This window comes from Andrena cerasifolii, chromosome 9 (genome assembly GCF_050908995.1).
Source record: "Andrena cerasifolii isolate SP2316 chromosome 9, iyAndCera1_principal, whole genome shotgun sequence".
In the NCBI taxonomy this organism is placed as follows: domain Eukaryota; kingdom Metazoa; phylum Arthropoda; class Insecta; order Hymenoptera; family Andrenidae; genus Andrena; species Andrena cerasifolii.
This window is the reverse complement of record NC_135126.1, coordinates 4,611,674-4,629,787: the sequence shown is the minus strand read 5'-3', so window position 1 is coordinate 4,629,787 and position 18,114 is coordinate 4,611,674. Positions and strand designations below refer to the sequence as shown.

The 18,114-nt window shown below is 42.3% G+C and overlaps 1 protein-coding gene across 7 annotated transcripts in view; it reads right to left on the bottom strand.

The window, feature by feature from the left end:
* Window positions 1-18,114, bottom strand: part of Tfap-2 (transcription factor AP-2) — a 225,496-nt gene that overhangs the window by 53,823 nt on the left and 153,559 nt on the right. For all 7 annotated transcript variants that reach the window (XM_076820675.1, XM_076820676.1, XM_076820677.1 and 4 more), the window contains one exon: window positions 9,418-9,795. In XM_076820675.1, coding sequence (XP_076676790.1) covers window positions 9,418-9,795 — 378 coding nt within the window. The remainder of the gene's footprint in view (window positions 1-9,417; window positions 9,796-18,114) is intronic.

Sequence of the window (18,114 nt, the reverse complement as noted above, 5' to 3'; positions counted from 1 at the left end):
GAATAGAAAGACAGAAGGTTCTGTCATCTGGCTGTTACGTTAGATTCCCGGGGATTTTTAAGGCTCCTTAAATGCATTACGCGCGCCCTGTGCCCGCGTGCAATTTTCGCGCGGCAAAGCTCCACCCAGCTTGAAACGGTTCCAGCCATTAACCATAAATTCGTCCAGTGACATCGGCTTAATTCGGCCCAAGTATAAATACAGCATCGGCGCCGAACTCGCCGGGCGAGCTTTAGCGTCGGAAATTAAAAGCAATTACCTAAAGACCCGATAAATCCGGTATCATCCGGTGATTACGTAAATCATTTTACGCACACCGTCGGGAAATATCATTCGCGGGTGCAGGGAAAAATTGATTTTACAATTCACGCTTTACACGTGCACGTAAATTGCACCACGCGGCAATACTGCGAACCATCGCTACATCGTTCATAAATGATTAGTTATTAACACGGATCACATTTATTTTTTGTCGTTCGCAGTTGTATCATTGCTGTGTAAATTACTCTGATACGTTTTAGGCGTTGTAGACGCGATCGAATTCGAAGCGATTTCGTGTTGTGGGTTAAGAATATTTTGACAAATGCAGTATGGCAATTGGAAAAGTCTGACAAGGCAAGATCACGAACCCGAAAATTAAAAAAAAATCCCGAAACTTTGTGAATATGCAGGGAATTTCCTGCAGATTACAACGCAATTTTTGTTTTCTGCTCAAATTCATTCTAAGGGGTTGTAATTGACCCCTTAAAATCCGGTTATTTTTCGATTTTGTGTTATAACTCGTGAACTGTAAAATAATTTTTTTTTACCAAATGCTAGATCTAATTGAAAGAAATAACTTTTGCCTTGAAACTCTTCTTCTATCTCTCACAGTTCGCGAGTTATAACGCAAAATCGGAAAATAGCCGAATTTTCAGGGGTTAATTTCACCTCCTTTGAGTGAATTTGGGCAGCAAAGAAAAATTGCGTTGTAATCAGGAGGAAATCCCCTACATATTCACAAAGTTTCAGAATTTTTTGAATTTTCGGGCTCGGGATCTTCCCTTGTGAGATCGTTTCCCTAGTAGCATTTACTGTTGGCATCTTGATGGCCAACTGATTCCCAACTTGGGGCTACTGTGGGCCAACCAGAAATGCTACTAGGGTTAATATTATTACTGAAACTTGTGGATTTTTTACTTGTGATGAGATTTGAGAGACTTCTAATATCCCCGTACACATGCAGAAGAAGGGATAGAAATAAGAGGAACTATGACTCTGCTCGAGGAATACTCTTGCCTCATATTTTGCAGAATTTTAGTGGTGTATATCTCGGTTTTCACACGCCGTCAGTGGACACATAATTCTAGAATCTTTAGAAAGCTGCTACAGATGATCTTTCAAGCGCAATTACTTAAAGCTATTATCTGCTGTTAGAGATAGCAACAGCAGCGTGTAAAACATTTGAATAATCGCAATACATTTAGAAGCTGATTAAAAGGGCCATATTCTATTCAGAATTATTATATCATGGAATGTAAGAGGTAGAAGTGATCCCAGACGTTTTGGGCGTTAGTAGAGTACGAGATGGAGAGTTTCGTCATATTAAATTAACATAAAAGCATATTAATCATTCTGGACGCCAATGATATGATTAACAGGAGGATTTATAGGCATGCAAGTTGTCTACACCGATCTTATGTAAGAGACCGCACACGCAGATAAAAAAAGAGCCAGGACAGTGTTCTAAGAATTGAAACACAAGGTAGACATACGTTTGGAATCTTAATCACTATCCGCGGGGAAAAACTGGTGATTTTATCCCGTGTGCAAGTCGACCGTGCCACAAATACGGTTATATTACGAGCCCTTGCCATTATTGTCATATATCTTTCCTATGCGATCCACGAGGTTCCCCCCATCGAGAAGAAATCTCGCCGCACGTTTCTCCGATTTCCATGCCAGATTGTTCGCTCTATTGTAATCGTTTTCTCCGTTACGACTATTCTAGATCGCCCTGATACCTCCTCTCCTGGGAGACCAAGGAAGCCACGAAAATATCAAGCTTTAAAAGAGAGACTGTCTCACCTAGTTGTAGAGCGAACTTTTAAAGAAATCTAGAGTAAACGAGAGGAAGCAAAGCTACGATACTGTTAAACGCGAGATCGCGAGTCATTACTCCCTTCTGATTTACCACAATCTATATCCCAACTATCTTCTTAATTTCTCTAACAAGGGGAGATCCCGAACGCGAAAAATTCAAAAAATTCTGAAACTACTCTGTGAATATGTAGGGGATTTCCTCCTGATTACAACGCAATTTTTGTTTGCTGCACAAATTCACTCAAAGGAGGTGAAATTAACCCTTGAAAATTCTGTAAGAGATAGAAGAAAAGTTTCAAGGCAAAAGTTACTTCTTTCAATTTGGTAAAAAAATTATTTTACAGTTCACGAGTTATAACACAAAATTGGAAAATAACCAGATTTTCAGGGGTCAATTCCACCCCCTTGCAGTAAATTTGGGCAGCAAACAAAAATCGCGTTGTAATCAGGAGGAAATTCTCTACATATTCACAAAGTTTCAGATCTTTTCGAATTTCCCGGTTCGGGATGTTACCTTGTAAGTTCTCTAGCATGAATTCTGAATATGTATGTGGCACTTGCCGCAGTATTCCTCGAAGCCTGCGTCGGATGGTCACTTAACAGTGGCATCGATAGCAGCAGAGAATTATTTTCCCAGTCGTAGCTGGCCAGTAAAAAGCAAAGTAGAAAACATGTCGTTTGGCGCGGAAAGAGATACACATATTCCCCCTTGGATTCTGTTTTTACGTGGCGGAGGTTACCTTGTCCATTTATCATCGCGATAGGACTCGCGCATCCCGATTAGCAAAATATGCCTAATGAGTTCGATATGATCGATAGCGCGCTCGGTTCCGCGTTCACGCTTCGCCAATGGAGAATTATACGGTCGGATTAGGGTCGCGCGATTCGTCAGATTCAACCGATCCGCGCGTCGAAAATTACACGGCCCATCGTATGTAACGTCGCCTACCATGCCAGCGCCGACTTTCACGCGGCGAAAGAAATGGAAACGGCGCTAATTAACGGCGTGGCGGCTACTAGAATCTATCAATCCTCGGTGGCCCCGTGTTAGTTATAAATTGATGTAACCATGCCACCCGACTAATGAGATGAAATGTGATCGCCTTTCTCTCGTTAAACGCCGCGCCGAAGTAAAGTCACGTCGATCGGCCCCGCCGGTATATATCGATACTGATAAATGGCTTATGGGAGCAGCTCCGGATATCGCGGCGGGTCCTCTAGATCGACAATAACGAGTCCCGCCGTGTTTCCTCTTACGCAACCATCCCCCTTGTGTTGTAATGTTAATCGGCTGGGAGTTGTGCAACTTTTTGCGGGGAACGCGTTACGTGCCGCTCGAGAAATGTCTGCGTCTCTGGCTGTCGAAAATCTCGAGCTCCGAGGGGACGCGGCCTGGAAATATTCCAGGTGGAATTTGCGATCTACGGGGGCGAAGAATGCTACTCTGTGATACAGTAGAAGATCGATCGATCTAAACGTGGGAGGCAGAATTATTCAGTGTAGAGAATTGATGAGCTGTTGTTGAAAACACTGTAAGTGCCAAAAATCAAATTCTACATGTACTAGGTATAGTATTACCATTGGCAAGTATCTAGAGCATTTTCCAACGAAATTTTTTTCTTTCAATTTTCACTCTTCAATTTTTCGGGAATAGAATCCATTTTGAAGTAATGTTTATCGTGCTATGTTTTGGATAAAGTGACGTATGTACAGTCGCATCGAAATGTAAGTTGACACTCTTTAAAATCGCATAACTTTTTTAAAAGTGGTCCAAAGGACTTGAGTTTTTTTTTAGAAGCTAGCGGAATTAGTTTTCCAGGTAATGAAAATTCAAAAAACCCGTTTGTAAATTGAAGTAAGTTGTATACATGCTGAAAATTTCATCTAAATCGGTTAACATTGCTCTGAGCTACGCACGTTTAAAGAATAAGGACGAAAATTGCGAAATTCCCGAAATCAGCGATTTTCGCCCTTATTCTGCGATCTTTAAGCGTTTATAGCTCCGAGCAAAGTTAACCGATTTAAATGAAATTTTCAGCATGTATACAACTTACTTCAATCTACAAACGGGTTTTTTTGAATTTTCATTACAGGCTCAGAAAACAATTTGAGAAAAAAAACGACCTTCACTATTTTCATCGCTATTCCGACCAGTTGCATTTTTTTTCAAAACCACGAAACACGTCACCTAGAAAACTAATTCCGCTAGCTTCTAAAAAAAACTCAAGTCGTTTGGACGAATTTTAAAAAAGTTATGCGATTTTAAAGTGTCAACCTACTTTCCGTTGCGACTGTAAATATGAGTGGCATTAATTTTCTACGAGTATCAAGTTAATTTAAATTTTTAAAACAGGCTATTCGAGTACAAATTCATCATCATTGTCCCTCGAGTGGTCGGGGTTTAACTCTTTCCCGCAAAAAAGTCCCGCGACAATGAGGCAGATTTTGCGAATCTAAGATCCCTTACCCCCAAGAGGCTGTCGCAAATTGTACTCTCTCGAGCATAAACGTGGGATCGTGAAGGGACGCAGACAAGATACTATAATTCGGTATAAAACGCGTGTGGGTTAGGGTACGAGGAAGTACCCAGCCGCCTCGTTTTCAAGGATAAAGCTATTGGAATCGGTCGATCCACTTGGCTGATTATTGGCATTGTCGTCTCTTTTTCAGAAGCCTATCATCGTTTCGTCTTTCTTCGTAGGATGCTTCATACGATCGGCGAGATTCGTCACTGCGCGCTACTCTGTGCATCGATACTTTGATTGCGAACACTGATTTCCATTTACATTGAATACAGAATCTAATAATACAAGAGTGAAGAAATAACTTACTTAAAAAATAAGTTTAATAATTAATAATTTCTATCAGATCTAAAGCTTAAAAGTTCTATGGAGACATTCTACCCTAATTTTTTTATGTTACTTAAGTAATCAGAAATTCGATGTTTTTCAATTTCACATCGATACTAGAATCGCTGTCCACTGTCGATTTTAGATACGATTTTATTGTTCCCCTTAATTTTCCTGGCTTTATTAAGTATTTTACTGCAACCCGCTGTACTCTTTTCGTTCAGTTCAGCATGATGCAACATTAGTCACCAGCAGTCGGAAGAACGTTTATTAATCGTTTCACCGCCAGACCTATGATTACCGATTACACGCCGATCAAATATCACCTTGTCTAAATGGCCGGACACGTTCATCCAGTAGTTTCACCGTTGCATTTTCCCGTGGTTTCACGTCGAAGCTTTTCGCCGTCACGCAGAAAGAGCAACTGACGAGGCTGCGAGGAGAAACCGTTTACCCCTTTTACGTATCTCTAACACCGTCTTAAGGATTGCAGTGCTTAGCATATTTCCGTCAAAGTAAACGTCCCAGGCATCCTCCCCGAGGGAATGCCAAAGGTCAGCCGAAAATTTAATAAGTAAATTACTTGCGGAGGGTAGCGAACGAGGCTCTAAGAGGGTAGTTTATCTCCAAGCTATCAGATCGAATCGAACGAGCAAAGTACCGTATCGATACAATCGTAATTGATAGTTAAATTTCAATACTTTCACCTTTACCAAAAAATCCCCATTCAAATAAGACTAAGATCTTTTAAATAGAAGACTCATCAATGAATTTTGAACAGACATATTCCAAAGTTACAGGTGCTTCATAAACCATGCAATGAAACATGCTTCATTTATATTTCAACAATATTGGGTTGGTGTATATGAAATCGCCGATTGTGGATAGCGTAAATTTCCTTTCTTTATAGTGTGGAGATACAATAATAATTACTAAGGTTGGCTCACGACTAGAAAAGTGTCGAAGAAGCTCAGAGAAATAAAATAAAGAAAATTGTTAAAGAGCAAAGTATATATTTTCATTGAAACTTCCCTACGCGAAACGAAAATTTCATGTGCACCAACTTAATATCCAAATATGTAATTTGAGACGCAATTGGCGGTTCATGTATTTTAATTTAACGTTTCCGTGACGATCTACCTGGATATTGCTTAATAGAGCTAATATCTCGAAGTGGCTCGAAACGATCTGTCCCCTTCGAATTACCAGAGTGTGTCTTGCATCGTTGTCGTTCTTGTTATTGATGGCGGAGATACCGAACCGAAAACTCTAAGGGTGGTAAGAGTGGTAAGGGTAGCAACAGACGCATAGCCGTAGCGCCAAGTTTCCTAACTATGATCAACTATGCAAGACGCCATTACTACGTATAGTTCGGGAATGGAGCTCAAGACTTCGTGTCCCGCGTATAACTATTTTGTCTTCTGGCAGACCGAAAGTCTCGTCGAACCTCGGTAATGACGCGGCTGTGTAGAAATTTCGCTACGCCTCTCTTAATGCCGTGTGATTCGCGAAACGAAAATTAGAAAGGCTTGACGTTTTCTGCGATTCTTAGCCTATGCAGGACAATTGTTTTTGTATAGCACTCACTGTATATTACTCACTGTCGCTCGCATACATCATCGATAATCGCGTTGTAGCCAAGACTCGGTTCTTATGGAGCAAAACTGGACTGCAGAAGTATTCGAAGGATTTGTTCGATATTTCATAAACCGAGAGATTGCATCAGTATAAGATTTCATTGAGAACGAGGTCGGCCACCCTCCGTCGAAGAATGTGCTTTAGGCAGACCGAGATAGGGTACGAGGGGTTGGTACCGCTTGAAATAATCGATATCGCAATCTCATAAGATGGCAAAGTATTTTAAAGCCAAGTCTCTATCATAACTCTCTATTTATATCTATAATTGTACCTACACCTTGAGCACTGTAAATTATCTTTTCCTTTTAACATTCATTTATCTGCTTTCTTCAAAACTTTATCATCTGCACGAAAGAATTTAGATGAAATTTTTTTAACCCTCGGTTGTCACACTGGGTCAAATTAACCCTGCAATTTTTTAAGCAAAAATCTTCTTGGAAGTCTTATTGCTTCAAATTTATTTTTTAAGCATGATGACACTTTAAATGTCAACTTTTCACGATGGTCATATATTCTACAATGTTGAAACTTTATCTCAGAATTTTTCAGACTTAACTTAACAAATAGTTTTTAAATAACAACTGATTGAAAATTGGCAGGGTCGAATTGACCCAGTGTGACAAAGACGTTCGAGAAAGTAGGTGTGACAACCGAGGGTTAACTGAAATTCATTTCATAATCTCAAAATTCCACTTCTACATCTAAAAAATATGAATAAAGGATTCTATGTAAAATAAATTGCAATAAATACTCTGCCAACTTGTCATGTTACGTTACCTTTCAGAGTACAAAGCTGCAGTTACTACGAATCGATATTTATTTATTTATTTATTTAACATAAACAGTAGTTATTTATTTATTTATTTAATATGAATTATATTACGAAGCGAAGCAGCGTTAAAGTACATCCGACTGCTTTTTAAAGTAGCCGTATTCTGTAAAACATACCGGAACCTCTCGTACCCATTTTACAGGGCAAATCTCGGAATAAACAATTATCGCTACAGGGACGGCTCGCAACACGAGCCTGCATATGGCGTGGACAGATGCTTTAAAGCGAACCCGCTTTTCTCTTCTGCCCAGTTTCGGTCTATACTAAACGCATTCTCCGTGCTCGTGTCGAATTTCGTCGAGCCCAGTCTTTTTTGCCGAACGTCACACGACACCTCTGGAAACCGCCCAAAACATAATCCACAAGAGCGGCGTACGCGTGTCACGTCCGTGTAATTAGGGTGATATTCTGATAAAAGCTACGGGAGCAAGGTGGACCGCAAATACTATTACTGTCACCGTTATTAGAGGTCTAAAGTTGTCCCTAAAATGACACGGTGCCAGGGTGTTGCGTAACCGTAACGGGAACCGTGCACGAATGAAACTCAGCGGGCGTTTATTTGCGATGCAAAGTCCCCCCAGAGCTACACATTCTTCACAGCCATCAGCCCCCGATCGGATCGACCATTCTCCCGCTAAAAACGGCTATAACAAACTATTCCATCCTCAGCAACACCTCCGACCACCATCCCAAAATCTCCATTTAAATGCGAAGCACAGCGTGGCCTAACGTCACCTCTGTTAGTCCACTCCCAGTCAAATATCTTTCTCCAAACACGGCGATCCGACGTCGCCTCGCCGAGCGCGCCATGCTCGTGGCGCTTTCGCGCGCTATGCTTCCTAGATCAAACAATTACCTCGCGGCTCAAACAAAAACCCGCTCGGGGTACTTAAAACCGAGGGGCACCCGGTCGTATTTGAACGCGTACGTACACGCCGGGGCGACCCGTGAGTAATTCCAGAACGGAAAGGAGCGCGGGACGAGCAAGAAACCGCGATCCGTCCTCGAGCCAGGAAAAATCGATCCGATATAGGGGAACAAAACGTTCCGTTCATCCACGACTTCCTGCTGGCCGGTTCTTCTGCCGGTCCCGAGGAGAGCCGGCCCCGGTTTCTTTCCGACCTGTACGCTAATATCTGCGCCGGGCCAGCCCTTCTATTACACGGGGACAGGCACGCATGACCGTGGCAAATGCAAATGTCGCGCGCATCGCCGCCATGGCGGTTCTCGCGTGCACCATCCAGGGATCAACGATCGCAATCACCGATGTCACGGGCCGACTTATTGGCCGCGATACGTCTAATAGATCGATACCACCCGTTATTACGTACCCCCTCCCCCCTCCCCCCCCCGCTCTGCCGTTCAGGGTTGCGAGCCGCCAGCCTGCTCGTCCTACAAATAACACGCCGCGCACTTTTCTAATGAGGTAGCCGGACGTGCACGTGACCGGATCTCCGCGCGCTTCGATTTTACGCGCAAAGGCACCACGACCTGGGACAGTGACTGCGCGAGACGCGCGCACTGTATCTCCGCGACTGTGTTCCTTACTGAATGACATCTCCGAGCTGAAGGACCCTATCGTTTTTGTTTCTACGATTCTTTCTACCGATTCACCCCCTTGCAAAGTTTTAGCCTAACTGATGGGGCGCTCTCTGGCTGATACAATTTTATGTAAATTAGGGGTCGTTCTTAAATTACGTAAGAGTTCCTGAGGGGGTCGCGAATTTCTTGCGTTTCCTTAGAAGGGGGAGAGGGAGTTAGCTAGCGTATTACGTAATATTTTTTAACACAATTTTCAATATGAGTAACCTAAAAAACTACATTTCATCGCACACGAAGTGCGAAGAATAGGATTTTGATATCTGAAGAAATGCAATGTAAAATATATTACGTAAGGAAGGGAGCTTGAATATGAAAGCTTATGAATTATTGTGCTGGGGTGGTGGGGAGAAATCGCCAAAATCACCCTTACGTAGTTCAAAGGTGGGAATAACCCCTATGGAAATAACGACTTACCACGTGAATTCCCTCTGCATCCCTCCTGAGATCTCCACTCCTCTGGCCCGCCGTGACAGCGGCGCTCAGGTGATTGTAGTGATGCTGATGCAACGTGTTGAGCGTCTGCGTGTACGGATCGCCGACGAGGTAATCGAGATGCTGCGGCTGGCCGAGGCCCGGATGCTGAGGACTCGCCGGCGCGTGGTGGTGCGAGGGGAACGGGGGCGGAAAGTACGGGGGTTGAAAGTCGGAGGCGGTGGGCAACGAGGCGCCCCCGTGATGGGGCATCCCGCTACCGTTCCCATTGCCTCTGTGACCGTGGTGATGGGCGCCGGAATACGGCGAGGAATTTCCGCCGCCCAGCGAGGAAATGCCCCCGTGACCAGTTAAACGGTCCTGTTAACAGAAAGCACATCTTTATAAGTATCGCCGTCGCAACGGACCGCCTGCTACGCTCGCTCGAGGAGTCTACTACGGAATCGACGAGCTCGGCCGCGAGCATCGGCAGTTTGTGGAAACGTTCCGCGCAATTGTTTGTTAGTTTCGGGACGGTGAACGGATCTTTTTTGTAAGGGCGAAGAAATGAAAATATTTGGCAGCGCACAGCCGATCTTTGTTTACTTGCTCAGCGTTATTTGTTGCCTGAAATGTTTTTAGGCTGCGAATATTGATTGCAAATATTTGGAGGGGGTGCGATAACACATGGATTTTCGCAATAGTTGCCTTTCGATGTTGTCGATCAGATTATCCCCGTAGAATGTGCTTCGATATTGCGAGCGACTGAATCTTTCGATGCATAACACGCGATACATATGCATAACTCTTCATCGTCGGACGAAAAGTTTTGCCATGGAAATTCAGAGGTGTTTGACCTATTTCCATGAAATGTGGAACAATTTTATGTTAAGGGGACTAGGCAGTCGAAGAATCGATTTTTTTATTGCATTTTTCGAAAGTACTATCTTTTCTCAATAAAATGCCGGTTGGTTTATAGTAAAAATCGCAAAATTGTAGATTTGACAGCTGAAAGCGTCAAGCGGCAACATATAGCGTCGCCGTTGCCCAGAAACTGTAAACGCGTTTTTCTCGAATATTTTTTTCTCTTCACTTTTTTCGTGATTGGGAACGAATTGAGGTTCAGATCGACTTGGAAAAATTACAGGATGTGTAGAACATGTGTCATTTCCGCGCAAACCTCTGATATGGTCTGTAAAAATTCGAGACTTTCATAAAAAAAATTAAGAAGTCGCCGGATTTTGGTAGCTCACAAACAATGATGGTGCGCTACTAAAATCCGGTGAGTTCTTAATTTTTTTATGAAAATCTCGAATTTCTACAGGCCATATCAGAGGTTTGTGCGGAAATGACACATATTCTACACATCCTGTAATTTTTTCCAAGTCGATTTGAAAATATGAAGAGAAAAAAAAATTCGAGAAAAACGCGTTTAAAGTTTCTGGGCAAAGGCGACGCTGTAGGTTGCCGCTTGACGTTCTTAGCTGCCAAATCTACAATTTTGCAAATTTTACTATAAACCAAGCGGCATTTTATTGAGAAAAGATAGCGCTTTCAGAAAATGCAATAAAAAATCGATTTTTCGACTGCCTAGTCCCCTTAAGCGAGAAGGGAAAAGAGGAGTTGAAACAGTGTTTGGGAAAACTGTTACATATTTGCGGATTCCTTGCATGCACTTGAAACTATTTGTGATACTGTAATATGCGCCGTTCGAAACAATTGGAGGATTACTTATTTAATTGCCCTGAGCAATGTTATAAAACTTACACACCACCGTGGTGTATTTGCTTCGTCCCCAAACAAGAGTTCCTGTAATTATTTTGAACAGCGCGGGGTGCGTGAGCAAAGATAGGTCACTGCAGTAGTACAGGTCAACCATTACGACACCTTTTGAAACCGAAGCAGATTTCAAAGCGTAGAACCTTGCCAACCAATTTTACAACTAAAGCCGTATCAGGCACGACTGTAACAGATGCAAGACAATGAAACAACATAGCAAACTCATTTACTCAAGGCTGTTCACCGAAGGTACTTCAAAGGTTTACCATCCTGTGTTCAAGTTACTCTGTGCGCTCCCCAGTCTCGTAGATCCTTTTCACAACTGATCCTTCCACAAATACATTCTAGATTTTTAACTTTCCACGTTCTTTTTAAGCTACTTTTATCCTTCTCAAGCTACTAATACCAATATATCGCATCTAAACAAAAGCTTTATTCCAATAGTAAACCGTTCCCATTCAGGTTCTATAAACCTCGCAGAATTTCAATACTGGACACCCCCAAAAACTTCATTCTTCACCTCACACATCTATAAACGAACCAACGTACAAGAAGAAACAAATACAAGATTACCTTCCATCTATACTTTACAATTAAAGACATACTAAGATTCGTTTTAATTTTTTTTATTAATTTTTTAATCATTTTCTATTCGAACACCGGCGAAGCCCTTCTTCGTATCTCCCAAACTCTCCCGCCGAACGGTTCTCCGCCTCACCTGATCTGGTACCAAGATCGCGCTGCCCCAGAATCTATTTCCACCGTAATTGAACGTAATCGTATCCGGCGAGCGGGGCCTCACGCATCGGTAATGCCGTAAAAATAAAAAGTAATAACCATAATAAATGCGCGCGGCGATACGCACGCACCGATGTACGCAACGGCGGGACGGGCGTTGAACGCAACTTTCGCCGCTATTAAAAAATTACTGGCCGGGCGTAATTGCGGTGACTAATGTACGCCGTTCAGCGGGGAAGGGGGGAGGAGGAGGAGGAAAAAATCGTGCCGGCCGTGCTGGAGGTCCGCCATTACTATAAACGACGAGTATATGGGACGGAGTCGCTTATCCGTCGACGGTGGCGAACCATAAATGCGGATAAATACTATGCAAATCTTATGGCGACCAGTGCAACGTAAACAGCTTACGGGCAGAATGTAGGTGTGCCGCGTGATCTTTTCGCGGGAAAATCGTATTAAAGCTAACTGCGCCGACACGTAACTCGCGCCGCGTCGGAGGCAGTCGATAACGCGATAAGATGTTATTAGGAATGATAAGCGACCGCGAGGAAAATCGCTGCCAAGTGACAGCGGCCGTTCCGTCGCGAGACGTGTCATAAATCCATCACGGTTTTCATCGTTTTATAGCGATCCATAATCATCCGTCATCAGACGGTAAACGCTATAAGTAGAAAACAAAAAGTAGATACGTGGGTCGCCAGCGGAGGATGTTTGTTAGAAAGTGAACGTGGGATGCCTGAAACGTTTCAGCTGGGAAATATAATTGAACCACTGTCAGCGTTCGACTTCACCGAATGTGGCAGTTAAATTCAGCACGAAATTAGGAGCATGTGCTCCAAAATCGAAAGGCAATCAGTGCCGGAGATTCCAATATTAACCCTTCGTTGACGCAACCCCTTCTTCGATCAACTTTGACACACCTGGGTGGCTCGCACCCAGAGCAATTTTTGAATAGCTGCCATTATCAGCTAAAGAATCCAATCGTCGTGAAAAAAATCGTGGATCGGTTTTAAGGTCTCTAGAATATATGCCAATAGTTTTTTTTATCGAAATTTAATCACAGTTTTTGTAAAAAAATCCTAGAGTACCACATGTCGAGGAAAAACGAAGAAAATCTTTAAATAGTTGTAACTTCTACAGATTTCAATATTAGAAGCTGAAAATCTACAGAGTTGTTGCTCGGGCATCGTATTTTCAGAGAGAAAAATAGTTTGTAAGTCAGCTTTGGGGAAAAGGTATTCATTTTGCATGTAGAAAGTACAGAGCGTGAAAATCAGCTTATGGGTGGCTCACACCGAGTGTCAACGAAGGGTTAAAGAGAGGGTATAACGTTTCAATGGGGACGCTTTTAAAGATTAGAATAAAGAGACTTGTACCGTGTAATATCTGTCTAATCGAGACCACTTTGTAACTGGAAAGAGAAGTTAATGAATTTTTTCGGTTACCACAGGTGATTCTGTACTTTTGACCAGTAACGTTCCCACACTCCAGTCACCTCTGGTCTTCGATTTCACTCGGCCAAATTGCGGTATAATTTTAAGAGGGCGTCTAATGATACGATTAAGTAGAACTTCGTTTAGAAATCCATTTAGGTAATTATGTAGAGCAGGCTCTCTACTTTACATTCGCGGGCAAATGTGGCCTTAATTCCGCTCCGAAACTTCTGTTAGAATTTTTTACATTCGTCGGACGTATCGAAAAAGGTATGCCTCTGTTAGACCCAGTGCGCCTGAAATTCATAGGCGACTTCAAGATTAGGATCTTAGAAAGATACAAGCTTCCGGCGTGTACTCCATGAAGGGGACGAAATTATAGCGTTCGGAGGTTATTACAGACAACCCATAAGTCTTGGTATAGTCGCTTTGCATCGTCATTAAGGAGACCGAGAATTTTTATGGGAGAATAACTAGCGCTCTGTATTTAACTATTAATTCACAGCTGTTTTAGGTACTGCGCCTCGCATTGTTCTCCAGTTCAGTCAGAAAGCTCTTGTTTCTCGTTGCACAACAGCGCGGCAAAGTATAGATGAGAATCTCCGCGCAAAGTGCTGATTATATCGAAGTCTACGCCAACTATCGATTGTACGGAATATCGGTCACGAATCGCAAAATCATCAAAGCAAATTGCCCGAGTGTGATGAAGCATATTTTAGCTTGGAAATGTAGTGAATCGTCAGTGGGCATTGGCGTTTAGCTTGCAATAGGAACAACGGTGACTACGAGCGTTCTCCAAAATTGACAGAAACGAATAGGGAAGAAGAATGTGTTAATGATGGAAAAGTAATCGGAGCTGGTTAGAAGAGCGGTGATTCAATTCACTTTTAATAAAGTCAGAACACCGAAGACTTTGAAACACGAGGATGCATCGTTTCCCAGATCTGCGACGGTCTTATTGGAGTATCAGAATTTTTCGCACGATTAAAGGGGGATGCAATCTGGCCCACGCGATCTCTCGATGAACCGATTACGCGGTATCACTCAGCCAGATAGTATCAGCTGTGATTTATCTGAATAAGGGTGGCAAGGCTTTGTATCGACGCTATGCCGGCGCGAGCCATTAGGTTTCCGTTCCTCTGATACGATCTCGAACATCTCTATAAGCCGCAAAAGGGCCAACACACATCTTTTTATCCATTCACTAGACTTTCCACGCGTGAATACCTCTTGTCCATTCTAATTACACAGCTTAAAACCGAGTGCCGTTTCGAAATAAAACGCTCCTGTTATTCACACATTTCCTATAAAATTATTCCCCCCCCCCTCAGAATTAAATAATCTAACTCCTAAATAATTAATCAAACCAATTCGCCGTTCTCACAAAAATCTGCATTTCATTAACCCCCCTCCATTGAGAGTCCTCCAGCTCGGTTCCCGTTTGAATTTCCGCGAAAAGTGAAGTAGAAATTACGAGGTCAAGTGCAGGACGATTACCATACGGGCGGAGCGCGAACTCGTGATCTCGCAGGAAGAAGAATTTCGGTATTGAACGGGCGTCCCGTAACGGCATTTAACGACGTAGCCCCGAAATTGAACGGGAAGGTCCGTTATAGAAGGGAACTCTCGTTTGCTCAAACTCGTGGCCGCCTAATCTCTGCTCGATACTATCGCGTAACGAGAGAGAATTTATCGTGCCTACACCGAATCGTCTTTCCAAATCGGTGTTTCGAAAGAGGCGCGCAGCCCACGTTGCACGATGCCATTGTGCACCTCGTAGCGTATAAAATATTCGTCGCTTAACGACGCGCGCGTCGTTATCGGGACGGGAACGAGTACCGTTCCATTCGATTCTACGGGAAGACACATTAAGACGTATTCAATTTGTAGTAATATTCATTATTCGACGATTATGTAGCGCCGACTTTCACGTGTCCGAGCCGTCCTCCAAGAGGCACGATTCGCTGCCTCTTCCTCTCTCCATCTCCCCACCGGCTCGTAGTTAAATTTCTGATTCAAATTTATCGCGCCGTTAAATCTCAGACTTTAAACGCACGCGGACAGTTAAGTTCGTAGTCTCTTTCCCTGGTTATCGCGATCGCTCTTTCGCGTTTATTAAAAATTCATTGCCCTGTCGTTTTCGAGAATTCGCAGACATTGGTGGCTTCATAGGTGATTGTGCTATCGAGGAAGGAGTTAGCATATATAGGGTACATGTTCCAATTACTGCCACTTAATTTATTTTACTTAATAAACTTGCAACGTATAAAGAATGCTGTAAAAAATTATTTATCATAAAATTGGGACTGTTCTTCTTATTATTGTAGTACATTCTTTATACGTCTATTCTTTATACCTTACGTTTTTTTTTTAAGTGAAATAAATAAAGTGGCAGTAATAGGGACACTGACAGTAAATGGGACATATACCCTAGACGCTATTGGGGCACCTGCTTTGGGAAATATGAAAACTATACTTGAATGATAGGGTGGATGCACCGTTTGTGGCCACTTTAAGGTATCGTATCAGTTTTGGCCACTCTTAAAAAATATAATCTCTTTGTTTTTTAATTGGCCCACAACTTCTTCAGCAGGTTAATTTAAATGCACCTGAAAGACCAGTTAGGAGCTTTCCTCTGTTTAAAGCCAAATTCTATTCTTGCCCCTTTGGCTATGCAAGTTCGCTAATACCTGTGCTTGCGGACTGAACTTTTTTGGATTCCCATTTACTTCCTTCAAATTGCAAGCGCGACGAGTCACCGCCACCAACATAGCGTCCCATTCAATTATTCTCTGACAACACTTTGTAAACCTTTGTATATAAAAGGAGTTATCCGTATAAATAAAATAAAATAAAAATAGAATAAAATAATATTTTTCCGTGTAAGCAATAAATGTAACCTTATATTTCTGACGGTATACTAAACGAAATATTTATCACGTGAGATTCTCCACGTAATAATGATCCGCAAGCGATTTAAAAATTAGCTAATTAAGCACATGGCCAAAAACAGTGCAATAGCCACAAAAGGTACATCTACCCTACATTGAATTTCGAACAACAATCTTCTGCAAGTTGGAAGAGATGTAAGTCTGTAAAATAAAGTAACGATGGCTACGCAAATTATACAGTAATCTGAATGTCTTCTAAGTAAACTCTAACTTGTGGGGAACCGTGTCTCGTTTACTTGGTCCTTAGTTACAAATTGAAATGCCAGGCATTCCCTGAATCGTGTCCTTCGAGAGTATTCAAAATGTCCGAGTGTATCGATTCCTCTGGAACGTGGCGATCGCAGATTAATCATAGCGAAGAATATAATCCCGGGAGGCAGGGGTTATATAGACTACACGGCGACGGGAGAAAATCGACGATCGTTTAATGGCTCGATCAAAATCTGACACTGTACACGCATAAAATTTCGAGCGGGCAGCAACCTGCAAGCGGTCGGTTCGTTTCACAAGAACCGCATAGCCGAACTTTCCAGTCGAGATCGCTATTGATAACGCGCGAGAGAAATCGTCTCTCTTACCACATATGACGAGTAGACAATTAATAACCAATAAAGCGGATCGTTTCGAAATCGACAGATCCTAGATTAAGGACAAATGGCTAGGAAAGAAAGCAACCGAGCTGCTTCGGTTCGCGAGATATGTAAATATTCCTTCTTTAACGGCTCGCGGCGGGGCTAATGGTTTGGGAAGATAGGTACAAAGAACTTTTGCAATGAACTTGATATAAGAAATGGATGATACTCTGTGCAGGATTATTGTTCGATAGGTTTCAGGCTGAAGTGAGATAGCTTTCAGCGAAAATTGCCCTGGCTTTTGATACAGGTAACGTACTTTTTGCGTTATTGCGGCTAAAGCTGTTTCTTCACTTGCGGCACAGTTGATCTGTGGAATACGATCCAACGAGTTTGTTGTAAATACAATTAAGGCTACCTTATTTAAGATTATACGTTAAGAAAATATCGCGGCAGGACTTTTTTTGTGAGTTAGCCTCGTGTTGAATTACATCTCCATACATTATTGACAAGTAGAAACTCCAACGTAATCGTCCTATGAGTAATGTCTCAGAGAAATGTAGTTCAAGGATCCTCTCTAGCTTCGGAAATGAAATTTGGCATAAGTTTCATTATTAAATACGTCGATGCGAAGGCGGCTTAGGCACACGGGAGAGGCCTGTGCCTGAGCAAATAAGTGATTAATTGTAAATTCAGTAATCTTAAAGATGTTCCACTGTGTGCACATACACGACTCTTCGCGTCTGAAAAATTTCACTTCTGAAGATACACGAGTGTCTGTTTAGAGAAACCTTGTGATATTTTGTATAAAGTTAACTTTACCCGTCAACGAGAGGTATTAACCGCGAGGAATATTCTTTTCTAAAGCTATTCTTGGTGGAACTTCGCTAAAACCGAAATAGCAAAGACGAAGTGGAAGAGGTAAATGATAAACGTGACTTCGTCGTAAACGTTTAGATCTTTCCGTTACTGGAATTTCGCTGATCAGGGTGTATCCATTAAAGCATACGAGGATAAAAACCAAACTTGAAATTCTTTTATCCAGAATGCTGATTTGCATGCGTGACTTTAATTACGTAACATTAAGCTATTTCGAAACTTAATTACCACAGGAGAATCTTGTAGGTTAATTTATAGAATTTAAAGATAAAGGATTCTCACTGTACAAATCAGAATTCCATAAAATATTTATCCTTATCTAGGTATTTAATCGCAGATAATCCACGC